This window comes from Morchella sextelata (genome assembly GCF_020137385.1).
Source record: "Morchella sextelata strain SCLS chromosome Unknown scls_5, whole genome shotgun sequence".
Lineage (NCBI taxonomy): Eukaryota > Fungi > Ascomycota > Pezizomycetes > Pezizales > Morchellaceae > Morchella > Morchella sextelata.
Window position 1 is genome coordinate 2,096,939 of NW_025408620.1, and position 16,037 is coordinate 2,112,975.

At 48.9% G+C, this 16,037-nt stretch overlaps 3 protein-coding genes across 3 annotated transcripts; all 3 read right to left on the bottom strand.

The window, feature by feature from the left end:
- Positions 1 to 14: 14 nt before the first annotated feature.
- On the bottom strand, positions 15 to 3,255 carry H6S33_011102 (uncharacterized protein; the record flags this gene model as incomplete). The annotated part of the gene is made up of 3 exons (XM_044842494.1): positions 15 to 133; positions 238 to 2,587; positions 2,980 to 3,255. 3 exons carry the CDS (start codon positions 3,253 to 3,255, stop codon positions 15 to 17), a joined length of 2,745 nt encoding a protein of 914 aa, XP_044697032.1.
- Positions 3,256 to 7,425: 4,170 nt separating this feature from the next.
- H6S33_011103 (uncharacterized protein) lies at positions 7,426 to 8,899 on the bottom strand (the record flags this gene model as incomplete). Its single annotated transcript, XM_044842495.1, has 4 exons — positions 7,426 to 7,665; positions 7,743 to 8,318; positions 8,382 to 8,438; positions 8,504 to 8,899. The coding sequence occupies 4 exons, from the start codon at positions 8,897 to 8,899 to the stop codon at positions 7,426 to 7,428; spliced, it is 1,269 nt and encodes a 422-aa protein (XP_044697033.1).
- Positions 8,900 to 11,343: 2,444 nt separating this feature from the next.
- Positions 11,344 to 14,479, bottom strand: H6S33_011104 (uncharacterized protein; the record flags this gene model as incomplete). Its single annotated transcript, XM_044842496.1, has 5 exons — positions 11,344 to 12,419; positions 12,489 to 13,698; positions 13,782 to 13,844; positions 13,920 to 13,976; positions 14,033 to 14,479. 5 exons carry the CDS (start codon positions 14,477 to 14,479, stop codon positions 11,344 to 11,346), a joined length of 2,853 nt encoding a protein of 950 aa, XP_044697034.1.
- Between the last annotated feature and the right edge of the window lie 1,558 nt (positions 14,480 to 16,037).

A 16,037-nucleotide genomic window follows, 5' to 3' on the forward strand; every position in this document is an offset into this window, starting at 1 on the left:
GACGGGACGACCGGCTAATAGCCGCACCGTGGGGAAAGCCCCAGGAACAAGCTGCCCAAAGCCGGAGCTGCGGTCTTACCACTTGTTGTTGGGTGCGCGTTTCCCCAAACGGTCGCGGATGCGGTATCTGCGTCTGTTGCCATAGTTAGCAGGTGTCAATGATAGCGTGACAGGGTCAATGATAGCATGACAGGGTCAATGATAGCATGACAGGGTCAATGATGGATAGGTACTCACCCTCGTCCCCGGAGGTCTCCTGTCCCCCCATTTCAATATCCCCCCCCTCCGCGACCTCCGCAAGACCGCCCATGTCCACGTCCTCACGCTGGAGCAAGCTCCACTGCCCGTCAACACCATGGGCAACTCCGACAGACCCGTGCCACACGACAGCGTCCTTGCTAGAGACACCGCCTTGCGCACCAAGACTGCCGATGCTGCCCATGATGCTGACTGCCAATGCAGCAAGCCCCAACGACGCGAGCTTGGCCGGCTTCTTGACCCGCCTCTTCTCCACGAAGCCGGTCGAGACGCCAGCCCGGACCGGGGCGGTCTTGAAGCGCGAGGCCCCCCTCGACACCACGGGGACGCCAGCCCCGTTAAGAGCAGCGCGCTGCTTCTCCCTCTCCCTCCTACCAGCGGCACGACGCCCACCGGCCACGGCAACGGAAGTTCCTCCCGCCCCCTCCACCCCAACCATCGCAGCAACACCCGGAGGCATACACTTCGTCAGGAAGAGCTTCGGGGGGGTCACCTCTGCCGCCGTTCCAGCTGCCCTGGCCTCCTTCCTTCTCTCCAAGTTGATCTTGTGGACCGTCTTTAGGTCCACCTCACCCTCGCTGTCCGACTCCCCGGCCGTGGGCGTCCACATGGACGGGAGGCGTCCTTCCAAGAGCGCGGGCTTAGGAGCAAACAGATTGTCCGAATCTGCGCTGGCACCACGACGCTCAAAGAAGGCGATGCGCCTCACCGCACGGGCACGCACATAGTGGCGCGGGAAGTCGACTTCGCTCTGGAAGGGGTCGGCCGGGCGCCTTGACCGGTTGTCGTAGGCGGCCTCTCTGCCAACTCGGCGGACAAAGGGGCGCGCCAGGACGTAGTCAGGCCGGAAGGCACCCTTGGCGAGCGGACGGGGTGGCGAGTATGGGGTTCGGCGAACCTTGCCGGCGGTTGATGGCGGGAAGCACGGTGTGCTTGGAGGTGGCGGGGGAGGCGGAGGCGGAGGCGGAGATGCTGCTGCTGCTACTGCTGCGGCGGCGGCGGCGACCGTGACGGCGGCGACCACGGCAACAGGTTGCTCAGGCCCCAATAGGCGCTGGCGCTTGTTGTTGCCCGTGGCCGCGTAGTCGGGGGCGGTGGCGGCGGCGTTGGCAGTGGCGGCGGCAGTGGTGGCGGTGGCTGGGGCGCGGTCGAGGTTGTCGACGAACCGTCGCTTACGCTTGTTGTCCTGGTACAGGACGGGCTTGACAAGCGCAGGCGGGGCGGCTGCGTCTACTCCCTCTTCCGGCCTTGGTGCCTGCTCCTCCTGATGCTCCTGCTCCTCCTCCTCCTCCTCCCCTTCCTCCTCCTTTTTCCGCTCCGGCTCGGCGGCACACAAGATCTCCTCCTCTTTCTCTTCGTCCCTTTTTTCCGCCTCTTTCTCCTCCACCTGCCCCTCTGGCCGCTTGCCCCTGGCCACCCGGCTCAGGCCCTTCTCCCTCCACCTCCTCCCCGCCTCCTCCCGGTACAACCTCTCCGCCTTCTGCATCTCCTCCAGGATGCCCCACGCCTCCGCTGGGCTCGCCCTCCCCTTCGCCTCCTCCGCCATAGCCTCCATTGTGTCCTCGTGGTCCCACAGGAACGGCAGTTCGGCGTCCCAACGGTCTTCGCACTCAGCTGTCATGACCTCGACAGCCTCGCGCTCCGCCCGCTGGTCCTCCTTGTACCGCTCCCAGGCCATTGCGGATTCCAGCCCGTCGTCCCGCTCCCTGGCCTTCTCGGCACGCAGGTCAGCGAGCCACTCGCGCTTCTTGTCGGCGGCGGTGGTCCCATTAATCTGGCCGCTCAGGGCCCGTGCAAAGGCCTCGTCAGCGGCAAACCGTGCCTGGACATCGGCACTTTGCACGGCCATGATGGCGGCATGGGTCCGGGGGCTGATGTCGGCGGCGATGGCGAAGACGGCGGCGCCATTGTCGGTCTTCCTGGGCGTTGTCGGGGGTGGGGGGGGCGGTGCTGTCGGCGGGCACTTGCTGGCACAGCCGCGCCGGTTCTGCTTAGTCGAGCAGCAGAGCGCGGGGCAGTAGAACGGCCTGTGGCAGACGAAGCGCGGCTTTCTGGGCGAGCGCGCTTCGCTGCCTTTGCCGGGGGATGCAGAAGGCAGTTTGGTCGTGGTGGTGGTGGTGGGGGGGGGTGTCTTCGGACGTTTTGCTGGCGGGGCGTCGTCCTCTTTCTCCTCTTTCTTCTCCTCTTTCTCCTCTTCCTCCTTCTTCTCCCCTTCCTCGGCGGCAGCTTCTCTCCCCCTCTTGCGGGTGGTGAGCTTGGCGGAGGAGGTGAGGGCCAGAGTAAAGGTGGGTGGGTCATCGGAGACCAAGGCGGACGCTACCGTGTAGCCCTGTTCGATGTTAGAGTTTGGGTTTTGAAAGTTGGGGGGGTCGGAAATTGGTTTGTGTTCGTTGGGAGCCATGCACGCAGTTGGGGATTTGATATGATGACAGAAAGGTTTTGATGATACAGGAAATTACAGATGCTAATATGAGAATGGCAGTAGGATGTGGTGAAAGCTGGGAGGGAATTTGATAGGGTGGGGTGGGAGCTTCAAAATTTGCAATTGACATAGGAGGGTACAGAAATTGAGGTATCAAAACAGATACCACAATGGGATATGGGATATCAACACAAACTGGAGGATATCAAGGGCATATTCAAGGAAAGCAGTTATATGAAGAACAAAAAAAAAGAAAAAGAAAAAGTCAAAAACGAAAATAGAGAAGAATTGAAACTCACGGATTCCACCAAGGCCTCTCCCAGGACCACAACCGCACCCTTACCCCTCCTCGAGTTCCTCCCCGCGAGCTTTCTCCCCACCACGCTCGCCTCAATCACCCCCATCTCTAACATCTGTCGGGCGACCGCCTGCCCCAGCTCCTCAAACTTCCTCCTCTCCTCCTCCTTGTTGTTGCTCCGTGCGGTCGTCATGAGCACGACCCGGGAGATTGTCTTTCGCGGCGCAGTGACGCTCGCTTTCGAGAACTGCATCTCTGTGCAGCCCTTTTCGGACATTTTGATGTTGGTTGGGGGGGGAGAGCGTACTGTGATGGGGGGGATTTCGGTATTTCTAAGAGGTCGGGGGGGGTCGCAATAGGTGATGGTTTGGTCGCAAAGATGTAGGTAGCTGAAAGTTGGGGGTTGTTGAGAATTTTCAGAAATGAGGTTTGGGAGTTACTGGAGAATGTAGGGAGAAGAGGAGTTGGTTGTCGAGAGCGGTTTTTGGCGTGGGGTTGGGTATTGCGTGCTGTGTGCTTGGTGGTAGGGGGGCATGGGATGTCACTCGGTTTTGGAGGTTTTCTTGTTCTTTGGCTCTTTTCTCTTGTCTGGACTGTATTAGTATCATTTTAGACAGGCACGGAGATGAAGAGCTTTTGACTTCTAATTGAGCTTTTACTCGTATCTATAGATATCTATATGCTCATGCTATGGGGTTGCTGGGGGTAGATGTGCGTGTTGGGGAGACTGTAACTTTGCTGTGGGGAGGGGGATTCCGTTTTCGAAATAAGCAACACATAACACATTTTTTACACTCGTCGCAAATTGACCCACACGTCACTAAGAGAGATCATCACACATGCACCAAGAGATTGGAGCTGTTTCAGGAAACGCAGATTTTAGTCATCCAGCTTTATGCGAATTTCATTTTCCTTGTGGTGGGAGTTGGATACCCATCTTCTGTTGGTGTAAATGACAACAACAGCAGAGGAAAACAGCAAGAGCTGTAAGAAAAGCTTCATCTACATAAGCACACAACTGCCACCCAAGCCCAATCTTCATCCATCTGCGCCCTCTACAAGTACCCACCTCACGAAATGCAAGATACTGCAGCATCACCAAAGACACAAACAAAGTCTAACTTCCATCCTCTCAACCCCAAAAACACAACAAACCCTCCCACAACCGTAACCGCAGCAACGATTAATCCTTGTAGCATTGGTCGTTGCTAGGTGTGTGCAATGACATCTTTAGTAGTAGGCGGGCGGGGCTAGGGTTAGTGGGCTGGTAGTGATGATGCTAGCTGGGTAGGGTTCGGTAACTTGATTATTCGGTGGCTAAAGCTAATGCGGGACGGGACGACCCATTGTCACTCTCTCCGTCTGTAGTAATTACATCTGCATGGGCATTATTTCATTACTGTCTAAGCCGAGTACTTGTCTCACACGAAATGGGAGCTCTGCTCCTAGATCTAGAAGACCGTGACCGTAGAGCAAGCTGTAGCCTTGGGACGGATATAAGTCATCTCCACTGCTCCACGTAGACGGAAATACTCACCTAGGTACGCTAAGTCATCCTCATTAATCTTCTTCCTCCTTATACTCAGAACAGCCCTACCAGGCCTCACTGCAGCTCGGCTGGCTTATCTATCGGACTCCATTGTTCCTACGAACTCAAACCCCACCGCACACACACGCCGTGTTCTCCGATTTAACCTCCAGAAACCTCGATGACCTCAGACCGTGCGGCGAGGAATACAGTACATGCTTTTTCCCTTGAGATGGGAAGAATAGTTGGGATCAAGCACATCAGCTCTCGGTAGGTTCATTGTGAGCGCGTCCACCACAGGTCGCAGTACATGAGATCTAAATTCATGCTGAGTTCATCATTGCCCTGTTTGAAATAACGGTTCATATCTCCTACTTATCACATCCATCGTACTGGCATGGTATCGTGTTGGTGACCATAGTACACGCGAATACCTACTCGCCAAAAAATCAAAAAAAAAAAAAAAAAAAAAATTTAATTCCAAAAAATTCGTAATTCCTTCCTACCCAGCGAACACACCCAGCCCACCAGCTCTCCGCCACTGTTCTATCCCTCCCCACACCGGTCCGCTCTCGCCTCCCGGTATAGCTATCGACATGAACACCCTAATCCATTCCGCCCCATCACGAACACCTTGGAGCCGTAGATTAAGAAAAGATTGACAACGAGCTGTATCTCCTGATGGGGTTTAATTTGACCGGACACGTGTCTGATTATTAATTTCGACCCGGCCTTGTTCCACCTCTGCTTTTTGTTGCTGAGTCATGGTTTAGTTCTGTGCAACCATGCATCTGGCCAGTTATGGATAGTTCAATTAGTTGGTTGTGTGTCTGACCAATAAGATGAAGGTGGAGTAGTCAGCAATTATTACAAGAGTCCCAAAAGGGATTTCATTTGTAAACGAATAAATTAGCGGTTTCCAGTGCTAGCGATCGACATGAGATTCCCGAACTTAGTGTTTTTCACACTCAGCACTGGGGGAAAAAAAATAGGGAAATAGAACTTAAGGCTGTAGAAGAGATATCCGCGCGCTGTACATAGGAAACAGATCTTCCTGCTCTTTTTCGGTTTTTCGGTTTTATTTTTCGGTTTTCCCCCCCCCCCCCCCCACATGGCGAGGACAACGGACCTTTCCTCCTCACTGCCTACACATCCGAGTGTTTTTTTTTTTCTTTCCATCTTTCCCCGTTTATCTTCGCTTTTTTTTTTATATATCTCTTTTTTTTTCTCTCTCTTAATTAAAATTATAAGCGGGGTATCGGTTCTGCTCTAGTCAATACGCGAAGTTAGTCACCTTGGGAAGATTCGTACATGGCGGGTCGCCATATCGGAATACTCAGCCGTGGCTGGGAGAACGCCGCCGTTTTAGAAGTTCTCAAAGGGCTAGGCCATGTGTGGACTTCTAATATGGCGTGAGGAAAGAAACCTTCGAATCATATCTTTATGTTACTGCACACAATGGGTTGATTAGCACCGATGAAAGTAAATACGTGTAGTATAGTTGATCATTATCTCTACCCATATCATGATGAACAGGGGGGTATGAAATAGGTCGAACATGTTTGTACGCCTGTCGATTGTGTTGAGTATAATGCCTTGTTAGAAATGCGTCGATAAAGCTCCCGTAACTACCGATGCATACTCGAACGAATTACCAAGTAATAAATCCATCGGAACTTCCGGAAAAGGACTAAAAAAGATAAATTACTTCCCAGCGCCATATTAGAAGTCCACAACACGGCCTAGCCGTGTGAGAACTTCTAAAACGGCGGCTTTCTCCCAGCCACGGCTGAATATTCCGATATGGCGACCCGCCATGTACGAATCTTCCCAAAGTGACCAACTTCGCATATGGACTAGAGCAGTTCTGGGGCCTAGGTAGTACGCGGGGCGTGTACAACAACCACTCCCAGCCCCGCCACCTCGGTGTCATGATACACTTCATTTTGATGGGTACATATTACGATTACCGCAACTCAAGATCACCGGAAAATAAGCGATAAGCTTGTGTATGATAATCTAAAATCTCTCGAAGCGCTTTGCGGAAGGCGGTGGGTGGGTCCTGTTTGGTCTGGGTAATCACTATCGTAAGGCTAGAAGATATTTTGAATAAATATATTAATGTGCACCTCTTTTTATCAATATATTTTTTCTAGAGTCACTGTAAAGAGGTTGGGAGGTAGATTTGTCGTATGCTCAACTGTTGCACTCCCGACAATCATTTTTTACTTCGAACACCAGAGTTGAGAATATTGAAAGGGGTTGGTTCGAAAGCAAGGATGACAGATGCCATCCTGTGGCACTATCATAACCCTAGCCGGCGCCAGAGATTTAGAAATTAAAGCTAATGAAAAGCCAGATTTTTATTATTCATTCGTTGCAAGGAGAAGCCATCGAAAATTGTCTACTCACTGCTCGACAATTTCGAATTTGGAACATTTATTTTGCTTTAACTATTTACATTCAGGATAGTTTAAGAAGTTTACTTCGAAGGCGTTGCCAACCTACGGAGCTGTTTTGTAAGGGCAGCGCAGTAGAGACAACCACTGTGAGAACCCTAGTCAGGTGTAGAGGGTGAGATAGAAGATAAAAAAATATATTTCACTATTTGTTTGCCGTTAATCCCTCCCTGATATGATTTCCATCCTACAAACCCATACTGCTCTCCCTCTTCCTTGTGTTCTAATCGATACATGAAAGTATATTATTAAACCTCTAATCATATGTATTTATCACTCCTTTCCGCTGTGTCCCCAACATTGATGTCTTGTGCAGCTACTGTGCATAGACGCCGATATTTCCCCCAATTAAAGCCTAAATACTACTCAGGGCTAACGAAAAACGTGAAACTCTTTCTAAATTACAATTCTCTATTGATACTTTTTTTCTAACTGGAATCGCCGATCTCCCTACACAGTTCTAGAGGAGAAACCGTCGTTGAAATGCCGGTGCAGCACGCACCGCATTAGCTGATTCTTGTTGATGCGCCGTTGGACGCCCTGCTCGAAGCTCCAGCTGACGCTCTGGTTGACGCTCTGGTTGACTAGCTGGTGGCCCGCCCTCTGAGGCAGAACCCACAGACGGTGCTCTGACAAAGTGCCCAAATGGCCGTGGGATTCTGGATGCGGTTCTAACATCGACCCGGGTACTATATGGCCTCTGCGAAACGATAAAGAAAGGTTACCAAATTTGTTTCAGAGCGAACACCATAGCTAGAACACAAGAAAGATACTCACAGTAGCACCTACAAAGCTGGTCTTCCCCTCGTCGTCAACCTGGGCCTCCACCCCAAAGAAAAGCAAACGACATTTCTGCAGAGCCTTGCTCCCAGTGGCCAAAAACGGATTCTCATCTGAATCCGGTGAGCGCGAAAGAGCATTTAACTTCGCCCTGCTGCGGCCGAAGCCCGACGGATAGAACTTTCTTTTAAAGTCGTATGTTGCTGCGGCTGACCAACGGTCGAGGGGGATGAGTTCGTTGTAGTGGGTGCGCTTCTCTGCTTTAGTCCCGAAGAAGGGCGATCCATAGTCGGCTACGGAAAACTTTGGGCCCCTGACGGTCGTCATCCTCGACTTTGGAGCTTCGGGGGAGACCACTTGAGTGGTCTTTTGGGCTTCGGGGGTTGTGGAAACGTTGGCCTTTTGTTCCTGTTCAAGTTGGTCCCAGATACTGCCCTTTTCGGAGAAGTGGCAATGGATGATTTGACGGGGTGGGGTCTTGAGCTCGCGAACCGCAGTTGGTTTGATTTCAATCAGGCGCAGTTCAAAAACTTGTGTGTCAACGTCTACACAGGCATTTCGCAGCAAGAGATCCTAATATACAAGAATGGTTAGATCTAAATGTGGGAATTAATAGAGAGGGGGTATGCAACCTACATTATGAAGGCAGACATTTCTGATCTTTTTGCAAATGTCCTCCCCCCTCCGTTTATCCTAAAAGCCCAAAGAGTCAGCAGCCAACACAACAAAAGCAGCTCCTCATCGGAGATCTCGCATACCGTAACAAAGGTTCCCGCATTGAGCGCGGCCGCGACCCCCAACGCTTCATTAACAGAAACATCTCTGAGAATTATCTGGACCTTGCGCGCCATGTCCAAGTACACCTCCCGCCTCATCTGCGTCGCCGGCGGCTGAAGCGAGACTTTCACAAGCGTTCTCTTAATGACATTGTCCATCTCAGGGAAACTACCTGCACCAGTGGCGTCATCCTCCAAGACAGGAATCTCTAGTATTGTTTCGAGAGGCTCCTGCCAGCATGCGGCAAAGTCGCGATACGAGAAGCGTGGGTCGGGAATCTCAACCGGCTCGTAAGATGGATCAGACATGACCTTGAGGCGCCGTTTGATGACTTGTGCACGTGAGAAGATCTCTTTGGCAATAGGAGAGGTCCTCATGCTGACGGGAAAGGGGGGGGATGAATATAACCCTGATGCAGATGGTGGGCGTCGCATTGTGAGGCGATGGAGGTGATGAATTGATGATGGAGAAGAGAAGAGGAAGTAGAAGCGGAGAAGAGGAAGAGGCGGGATATGCACCTGTTGCTTGACAGGTTGTTCGGTGGGTAGCAGGGAAATGCTTTTATCCTTATCTAAGAACACCACAGCGGCACAACAAGCGGCACAACAAGCGGCATGATCCCGTGAGTCAACAGGGTTGCTGTATACCTGAGGACGTATTCAGCGGCACACCTACAGTAGTCGTGTTTCTAGACTTTCGTCATGTCAATTGCCTTGCTATTAGGCGGTGAGCAACCTTCATATTTCTCATCTGCCATGCTCATGTCCAAATTCCTAAGGTGTAACTCAGATTCATTGGGTCAAGTAGGGTAGACTAGCTCGATTCAGTTTGTGCTAACTGTTATAATTTGTCTATCTTCTTACCGAGAGTGCATTTGACTGACTGCAACTAACTGTAAAGGAGAACTCAATCGTATCAGTACAAAATGAAGGGTGAGGGGAATTTTCTTTCTTTTCTCTCCCCAATTGGGGCTTCTATGTCTCTGGTCGATCATATTGGTTTCGAGGGCGGGTCATCTTGTGTTAAGAACAGGTTAGCTTATGTGACTAACAGGGCTGGTTTTCAACTTACTGACTCGCGGCGAAAAAGAATTAGCATCATCACCTCAAGTCCTGGTGGTAGTGTATTTTCCCCCGAATTCAAATTTGTTGGTATGGACATAGTTGTTCAAAGTAGAGACGGAGATCGTGCTATTGGTAGCTGAGTAGTGGAGAACATTATCTTCGTTTCAGCTTTCACAAGAGAAGTGATGAGTGCGAGATGGGCAAAAGATCGTTTGTTCTTATGCCCTGTGCAATGTGTTCCTTTCCTCTTGTTTTGGTCAACAACCATGTTGTCCAGATGATACCTGTCCTCTCTTTCCTCGCGGTCGTGGCCCTTCTCATCCATGAACTCAGCAATAAATTTAATTTATCTACGTCTACATAGACGGCGCTTCATATATTCGTTCTTAAAGTTATTGCAATGTAATTCTAGATCTCCCGTCTCCACTGTAATCGCGTGCTCGTTGCTCACGGACAGCCGGCACCTCCGACGTAACAAGGATGTAGATGCAGATGAGTCCCGGAAGCACATGGCTATCATTAAACATTCACAAAATATCACGCCAAGAAAAGCTAAGCTTGAATACTGTTCTCAAGTCATATATTTACCATTCTGAACTAAGAGCGGGCAACTCCTATTATTTACCAGCTCAAGTTTTGCTGTGGTGTAAAGAGGTGCCGCGTCACGTTTCCCGCACCCTAGATCTAAATAAAAACCGAAATTCACCATCAACAAACACAACAGCAGCGAAAAGATGAACAAAAATTCAAAATGTCTTCTTAAGCCCCGTGCCTTGAAGCTCTTGACTCGCACACTCTCACTCGCGCCAAGACGTTTCACCGATCATTGACATTTGCGTCGCTCAGCTCACCGCAAAAAAAAAAGGCTTCATGTATCTTATCCACCTAGCTAATAAAAGAGCATGGGAACCGTTTACTTATGTAACCTTCAAGTATACATTAATTCCTTTCAAGTTCTATCATATCTGACAACTGGACTTCTCCCTAACGCTTGGCTCACTGTCTCTCACCCGCTTTACCATTTTCTCTATATTCAGACCTTTGTCAACATTGACTCATATATGATTATGGGCGTGAGCTTCCTGTACAGGACCTTTAAGGAAAACTTTCATTAATCCATCCCGTGGAACATAGTAACACTCAATTATGCTATCCACTAGGTAATCATCACAACGATGCTAGAAACGGATAACTGATATTGCCATATAAACTCACTGATATTAGGTGGCAAATGGCATGTTTATTTATTCAAACGCCCAGGGTCTCAGATACAGCAAAGTGTGGAATTTATTTAAAGCTGCTAAGACATGTGATGATATGACTGGAACTGCACAAGACCTCCATCATTGGATTCGTGCCACCATAGCCATTGATGCAACGTAATAAAGGGAACACATTGAACAATGATATAAAAACATTTGCAAAGAATCCCGACCCGAGGACAGCCAACCACAAATTTCTTCCACCATGCCTATAAAAGAAGTGTTAGTACTAGAAAGAAAAGTAAAGTATTAAATGACATACCATAACAGGACCCAGTACCAACACCGAAATGAAAACCCATCTTAACGTAATTTTCTATCTTCCCCCTTACTTTCCTGCTGTACACCCCACACCCTAGGTCTGGGGAGACAGACTCTTGCCAGTACTAATAACGAAATGAAAATCATTGTTTAACGTAAAATGATATCTTTCTTCTTTTTATTCACTCCACCCACTAGTGGGTAGTGACATAGCCAAGTACCACTTGACGTTACCTAATTCCTGGATTTGCGTTTCAGCGGGATGCGCGGGAGAACTGCCTTACGTGGAGCACTAGGAATTCCCGATCTCTGCGAGCCCTCTTCTTCGTCGGACATGACCCAGGACCTCATGGCACGATCTTTCGCCTCCTCGCTAACAAAAGTCACTGCGTTGTTCGCAATCAAAGTTGGAGGAACATTCTTCGGTAGGCTGGACCGCATTATCTCGGGACTGCTATCATAGATGCGGCCAGGCTCTGCATACTGCGCCGGGAAACTCTCCGCCATTTCACGCGTATCGGAATCGTAGCCATCGTCCGCTGCACGTTTTGAAAAGAAGAGACGGCGGCGCTCAACGATGTCGGGAGTGCCAGTTGTCAGGAAGGGGTTTTCTTTACCGTCGCGGGAGGAGGGGCGAAAGCGAGTGCCACGGCGGCCAAATCTACTTCGTTTGAATGGACGGCTCAGCGTGTAATAGTCGATGGTATCGACCCTCTTCTTCTGTGTGCAGGCGTTGTAGCGCGGCTTCTTGAAACGCCTTTCACCAGTTACTGGAGAGCCGTTGTTCGCAACTAGACATTTACCAGCGTCAAGGGGAGCAGTGACAGAAAGGTCATGAGGAAGTTGTTGGGTGGAATCGTCTTCTTCACTCATCTCTCGAGTCCGTTTCCTGGGTCCTTTTGCTGGCATATTTGACGAGGCACCTACTCCTGACGGACGAACACTTTGGTCTCCATTATGCTTAACAATAGGGTGAGAGTCAGCTGCGTCATTCTTTTCCAAGCTGGTCTTTTTGGTTCTAAACAGCTGCCGTTTCGGCAGGGTGGCTACGATATTCGCAGCTGCCGTTGAGGTGACAGGTACCGTTGTAAGCTTAGGAACATCGGCTGCAACATTGGGGGCAATCGCGTGTTGATTTTCGGGTTGAGGATTGGTAGCAGAGGTGATCTTTCTTTCCTCAGCAGCCAGTTGCGCCAAGGTTTCCAGAATGATAAGTTTGGAAGCCTTCGATACATCTGGGGAGGATGATAACCAAGCATTCAACTGCGATTCTTGATCGGTCACTGTGGATGCCTCAACACCTAGCGCTCCTAATTTCACAAATTCATGGTTAGTCGCGCTGTGACTATTTAGCTTAAAATATGCCTGGCATCACAAACCTTTCATGACTTTCTTTCCCTTCCTAGCCGGTTCTCCCTCCCTCATAAGTTCCTTTTCTTTATTATCTGTAGCGGCTGTTTTCACAATTTTGGAAGATCCCAAGTCGGGCGTGTTGTGGTTGACAAGTGCAGATAAAGAGAAGTCGTTGTTGTTGTTACTGTCCAAAAGTGGGATGAGGTCCGGTAAAATGGGGCTCTCTTCAAATTGGGGTTCCACAAACATAACAACTGATTTTGTCACCGATATAGAAGGCAACCCTTTGAGCGTATTCGCTGCAAGAAGAAAGCCTGAACCATGCTTGCTAGCCCCTTCCACATTGGCATTTGGGGTGATATTTTTGAAATCCACTTTTCCTTTATCAGGACGTGTAGCCTTCTCCCCATCACGTGATGGTGAAGGCCCACTTTTATGCCCATTGGCAAATAAACCATTCTGGACCTCGTAGGAGGATCCTCTATTCGCGGCTTTTCCTTTATCAATAGCAGAGAGAGTTAATTTAGGTGGCGAGGATTCAAACCCGGAGGATTTTGAACCGACGAGTGTGCTTTCAGTAGAACTACTAATCTTCTGTGGGGTCTCGATGGGAAAGAATAAAGCTGAAGGTGGTGAGGAAGGCCATTCAATTGACTCGGTCTCATCGTTGGCTTGAAATTCAGCCTGCGCCGAATTATCCGTCTGCTCCTCATTCACGTCTTCATGATACTCTGCAACAAGAGGTGAGAGATCTCTAGTGACAGAGCCACTCTGTAAGTTAGTACCTTGTGCGCCGACAGGATAAACTCTATCAGCTTCCTTATCTTCCTTGTCGATAGTTGAACCGGCTCCCTGTGAACGCATCAAACGGTCATTCTCCTCCCAATCGTCCTCGATTGTTCTGTCGCTGCTCGGTGTTTCTTCCGCGCTGCTACGAACCTTTGTAGCCTCATAATCAATAACCTGTTGTTGAAAGTCATGTGCCGATCCGCTCTGACGTCTGTTTTTACGTGCATGTGAAGAAGAACCTTGAATGGCTCCCTCACTTTGCCTCTCCGACGGAGGTACTTCAGCATCCATTGCCTTCACACTCGACCTATCTACCTGCCGAGGTGAAAAGCTGCTGACGTGTTGTCCTACAACCTTTGGTCCGTGGCTACGCGTGATAGACAGTTTCTCCTTGGAGTGATTAGCTGTTATAGCAGATTTGCCTTTGGCCTTGCTTTTTAAATTGGACTTATACAAAAATTAGCTACTGAGTAAAGAAAGAAAAGGAAGAAAGAAGAAAATTCATGTAAGAACAAGAACTGAGATAGTACCTTTCTTGAAATGTTTATAGAGAACTCTTGCCCACTAACACAAACACCTTCGAGGACAAAACCCTATCGAAAGCAAAAATGTTAGCCCCTTTAAGCCTTGCATATTTGAGGCTCTTTCAAGATTCTTGTGATACATACCGCTTTTTTGATTTGTTCCTGAATGCTCTCAACGTTGTCTGCAATTACCAGCGCTCTCTGAAATGTACAATTAGCCTGCATGCCTTAGGAAATAACTCTCGTTAGGTTCTTACATATTTCTGAAACCTAGGCCCTCCCGCAACAATAGCAACCATTTGCTTAGCATCAGAAATAGTGACATCGGCGAAGATTGTGTCGAACGCGATGCTCATCTTCTCGATCATCGCTCGATCAACCTCATCTACATCGTCCTCGGTCATGTAGATGCCGACTTCGATGATAAACTTTGCTCTCCTACGGAAATCCTTCATTAAGAGAGGAAAGTCCTCAAGGATCTTTACAAGAGTCATTTTAATTCTTGCTCTTTTAACAAGAGATTTCTTGCAATCGTCATGACTGTCATCCCGCGGGAAGGACGGGCGGTTCATCTGGTAAAATAACATTTTGATTTCGACCAATCTGGCAAAGATTTCAGCTCTGACATGGGAAATCGGGGGTGATGGTGTCTCCGTGTACTGCGGTGGAGAGGAAGGAAAATATTCCACAGGGGAGGACGACATGACTGATAAGATAAAGAGTCACCGATAATGAAACCTTTTCTAGATGATGACAGAAATAAAGGTTTGTGAGGATAGGTGATCAGTGTGGTCCAGGGAGAGAGGGAGAGGAGGCAAGGACAACGTTAGATACGAACTAAGTACTCCCGTCAGTGTTGTTTGGACCTCTAAATCTCAGCCAAGCCCGAAGGTCGGAACGCGTACTAACCCAAGAGATGTATAGACGAAAGATTGCATGAGCAGGGATACCTAGCCGTAAGTCTGGATTAAATTCAATATGCGATCCGTTCCTTATACGTTTGACTCCTCTTATAAGTCATACAAAGTAAGCTTTCTTCCTTTTTAAATCTTGATGGTTCACTAGGGCACTGACCATGGCACAGCCTTTTACCGCTCTTATCACCATATCGCTTAGACTCGCCTCTAGCGAACAGGGAAAAAAATATAAGAGAAGTCTGATAGATATACCCACCAAGCGATCTCAAATCCCTCTTCGCAGGAGAAAGATGAATTGCTAATATCATACAGGCTACAGCTCGAATGCTGAGATCAATGTAGCTTCACAGACAATGACCGGATACAGAGAGTGTAAAGGCTTCCGTGGCTGACCCCAGCTAGATATTTTAGCGGAGTGCCCGATCAATGTTCGAAGAAATATAAACGAGAAATCTGGTATATTTGTTGTTCTCCAAGACTGGTGACAGATCTCGATTCAGTCCCAATATGACACAGTTTTGTAACAACGTACTACGCCCAATCCGTTAACCTTGGGAGGTTACGTTTACTATACGATTTGTTCCCCAACATTTTCGACCCTACCCTCTTATAATTCTGATAAAATCCTCCATACTAATTACGAGGGCGTTTCATCAGGATCTACGATTCTTCCCTATCCCAAGTGACAAATAATACCAGTTCAGCTCCACCGCTGGAGAGTACCATTTTATATCTCCAAACCTGTTTTACCCAGGATAGGCTATGGTTTCGCTAGCTTTCTTTACATCGCCGGGGGGTTTAAAAGACATTGGGTTGATTCCGGAAGTACATGTATGTTCCAAGTCCAGAACGTTTATGGTCCTTGCGTAAGGCTCAAGGCATATAGGCACTGTGTGCCGAGGGAAGGGCATTGTTACCACATTTTAAACTTTCTAACGACGGCGATTACCTAAAATATTTCAAAGACACCCCGCAATTTCTGAGCACAGGAACTGGCCTCTGATTTCTCATTGATATAAGAACCATTTTATGCTCAGTTTCCAGTTAAATATTCGAGACAAGAGCATTTGGGCGCTCATAGACAGATACCGAGAAGTAAATGAAGCAAAGGCATGTTCCAAAAGAAACTACCGCAGGAAACTTCTTCGGAAAACCGTTCCAGAATAATTTGGAACGATAAAACCTTTGGACGAAGTACAAGTGGTTCAAGGTTCTGAACTATCCAGCCGATATGCGAATTATAAGAGAATAGGTTATTCCATATAATGCTTTTTCGAGGGAACTATGCCTGCCTTTCCTATCCATATCTCCTCGTCCTGGTGGCTGCCCTATGATTCGTCAACGA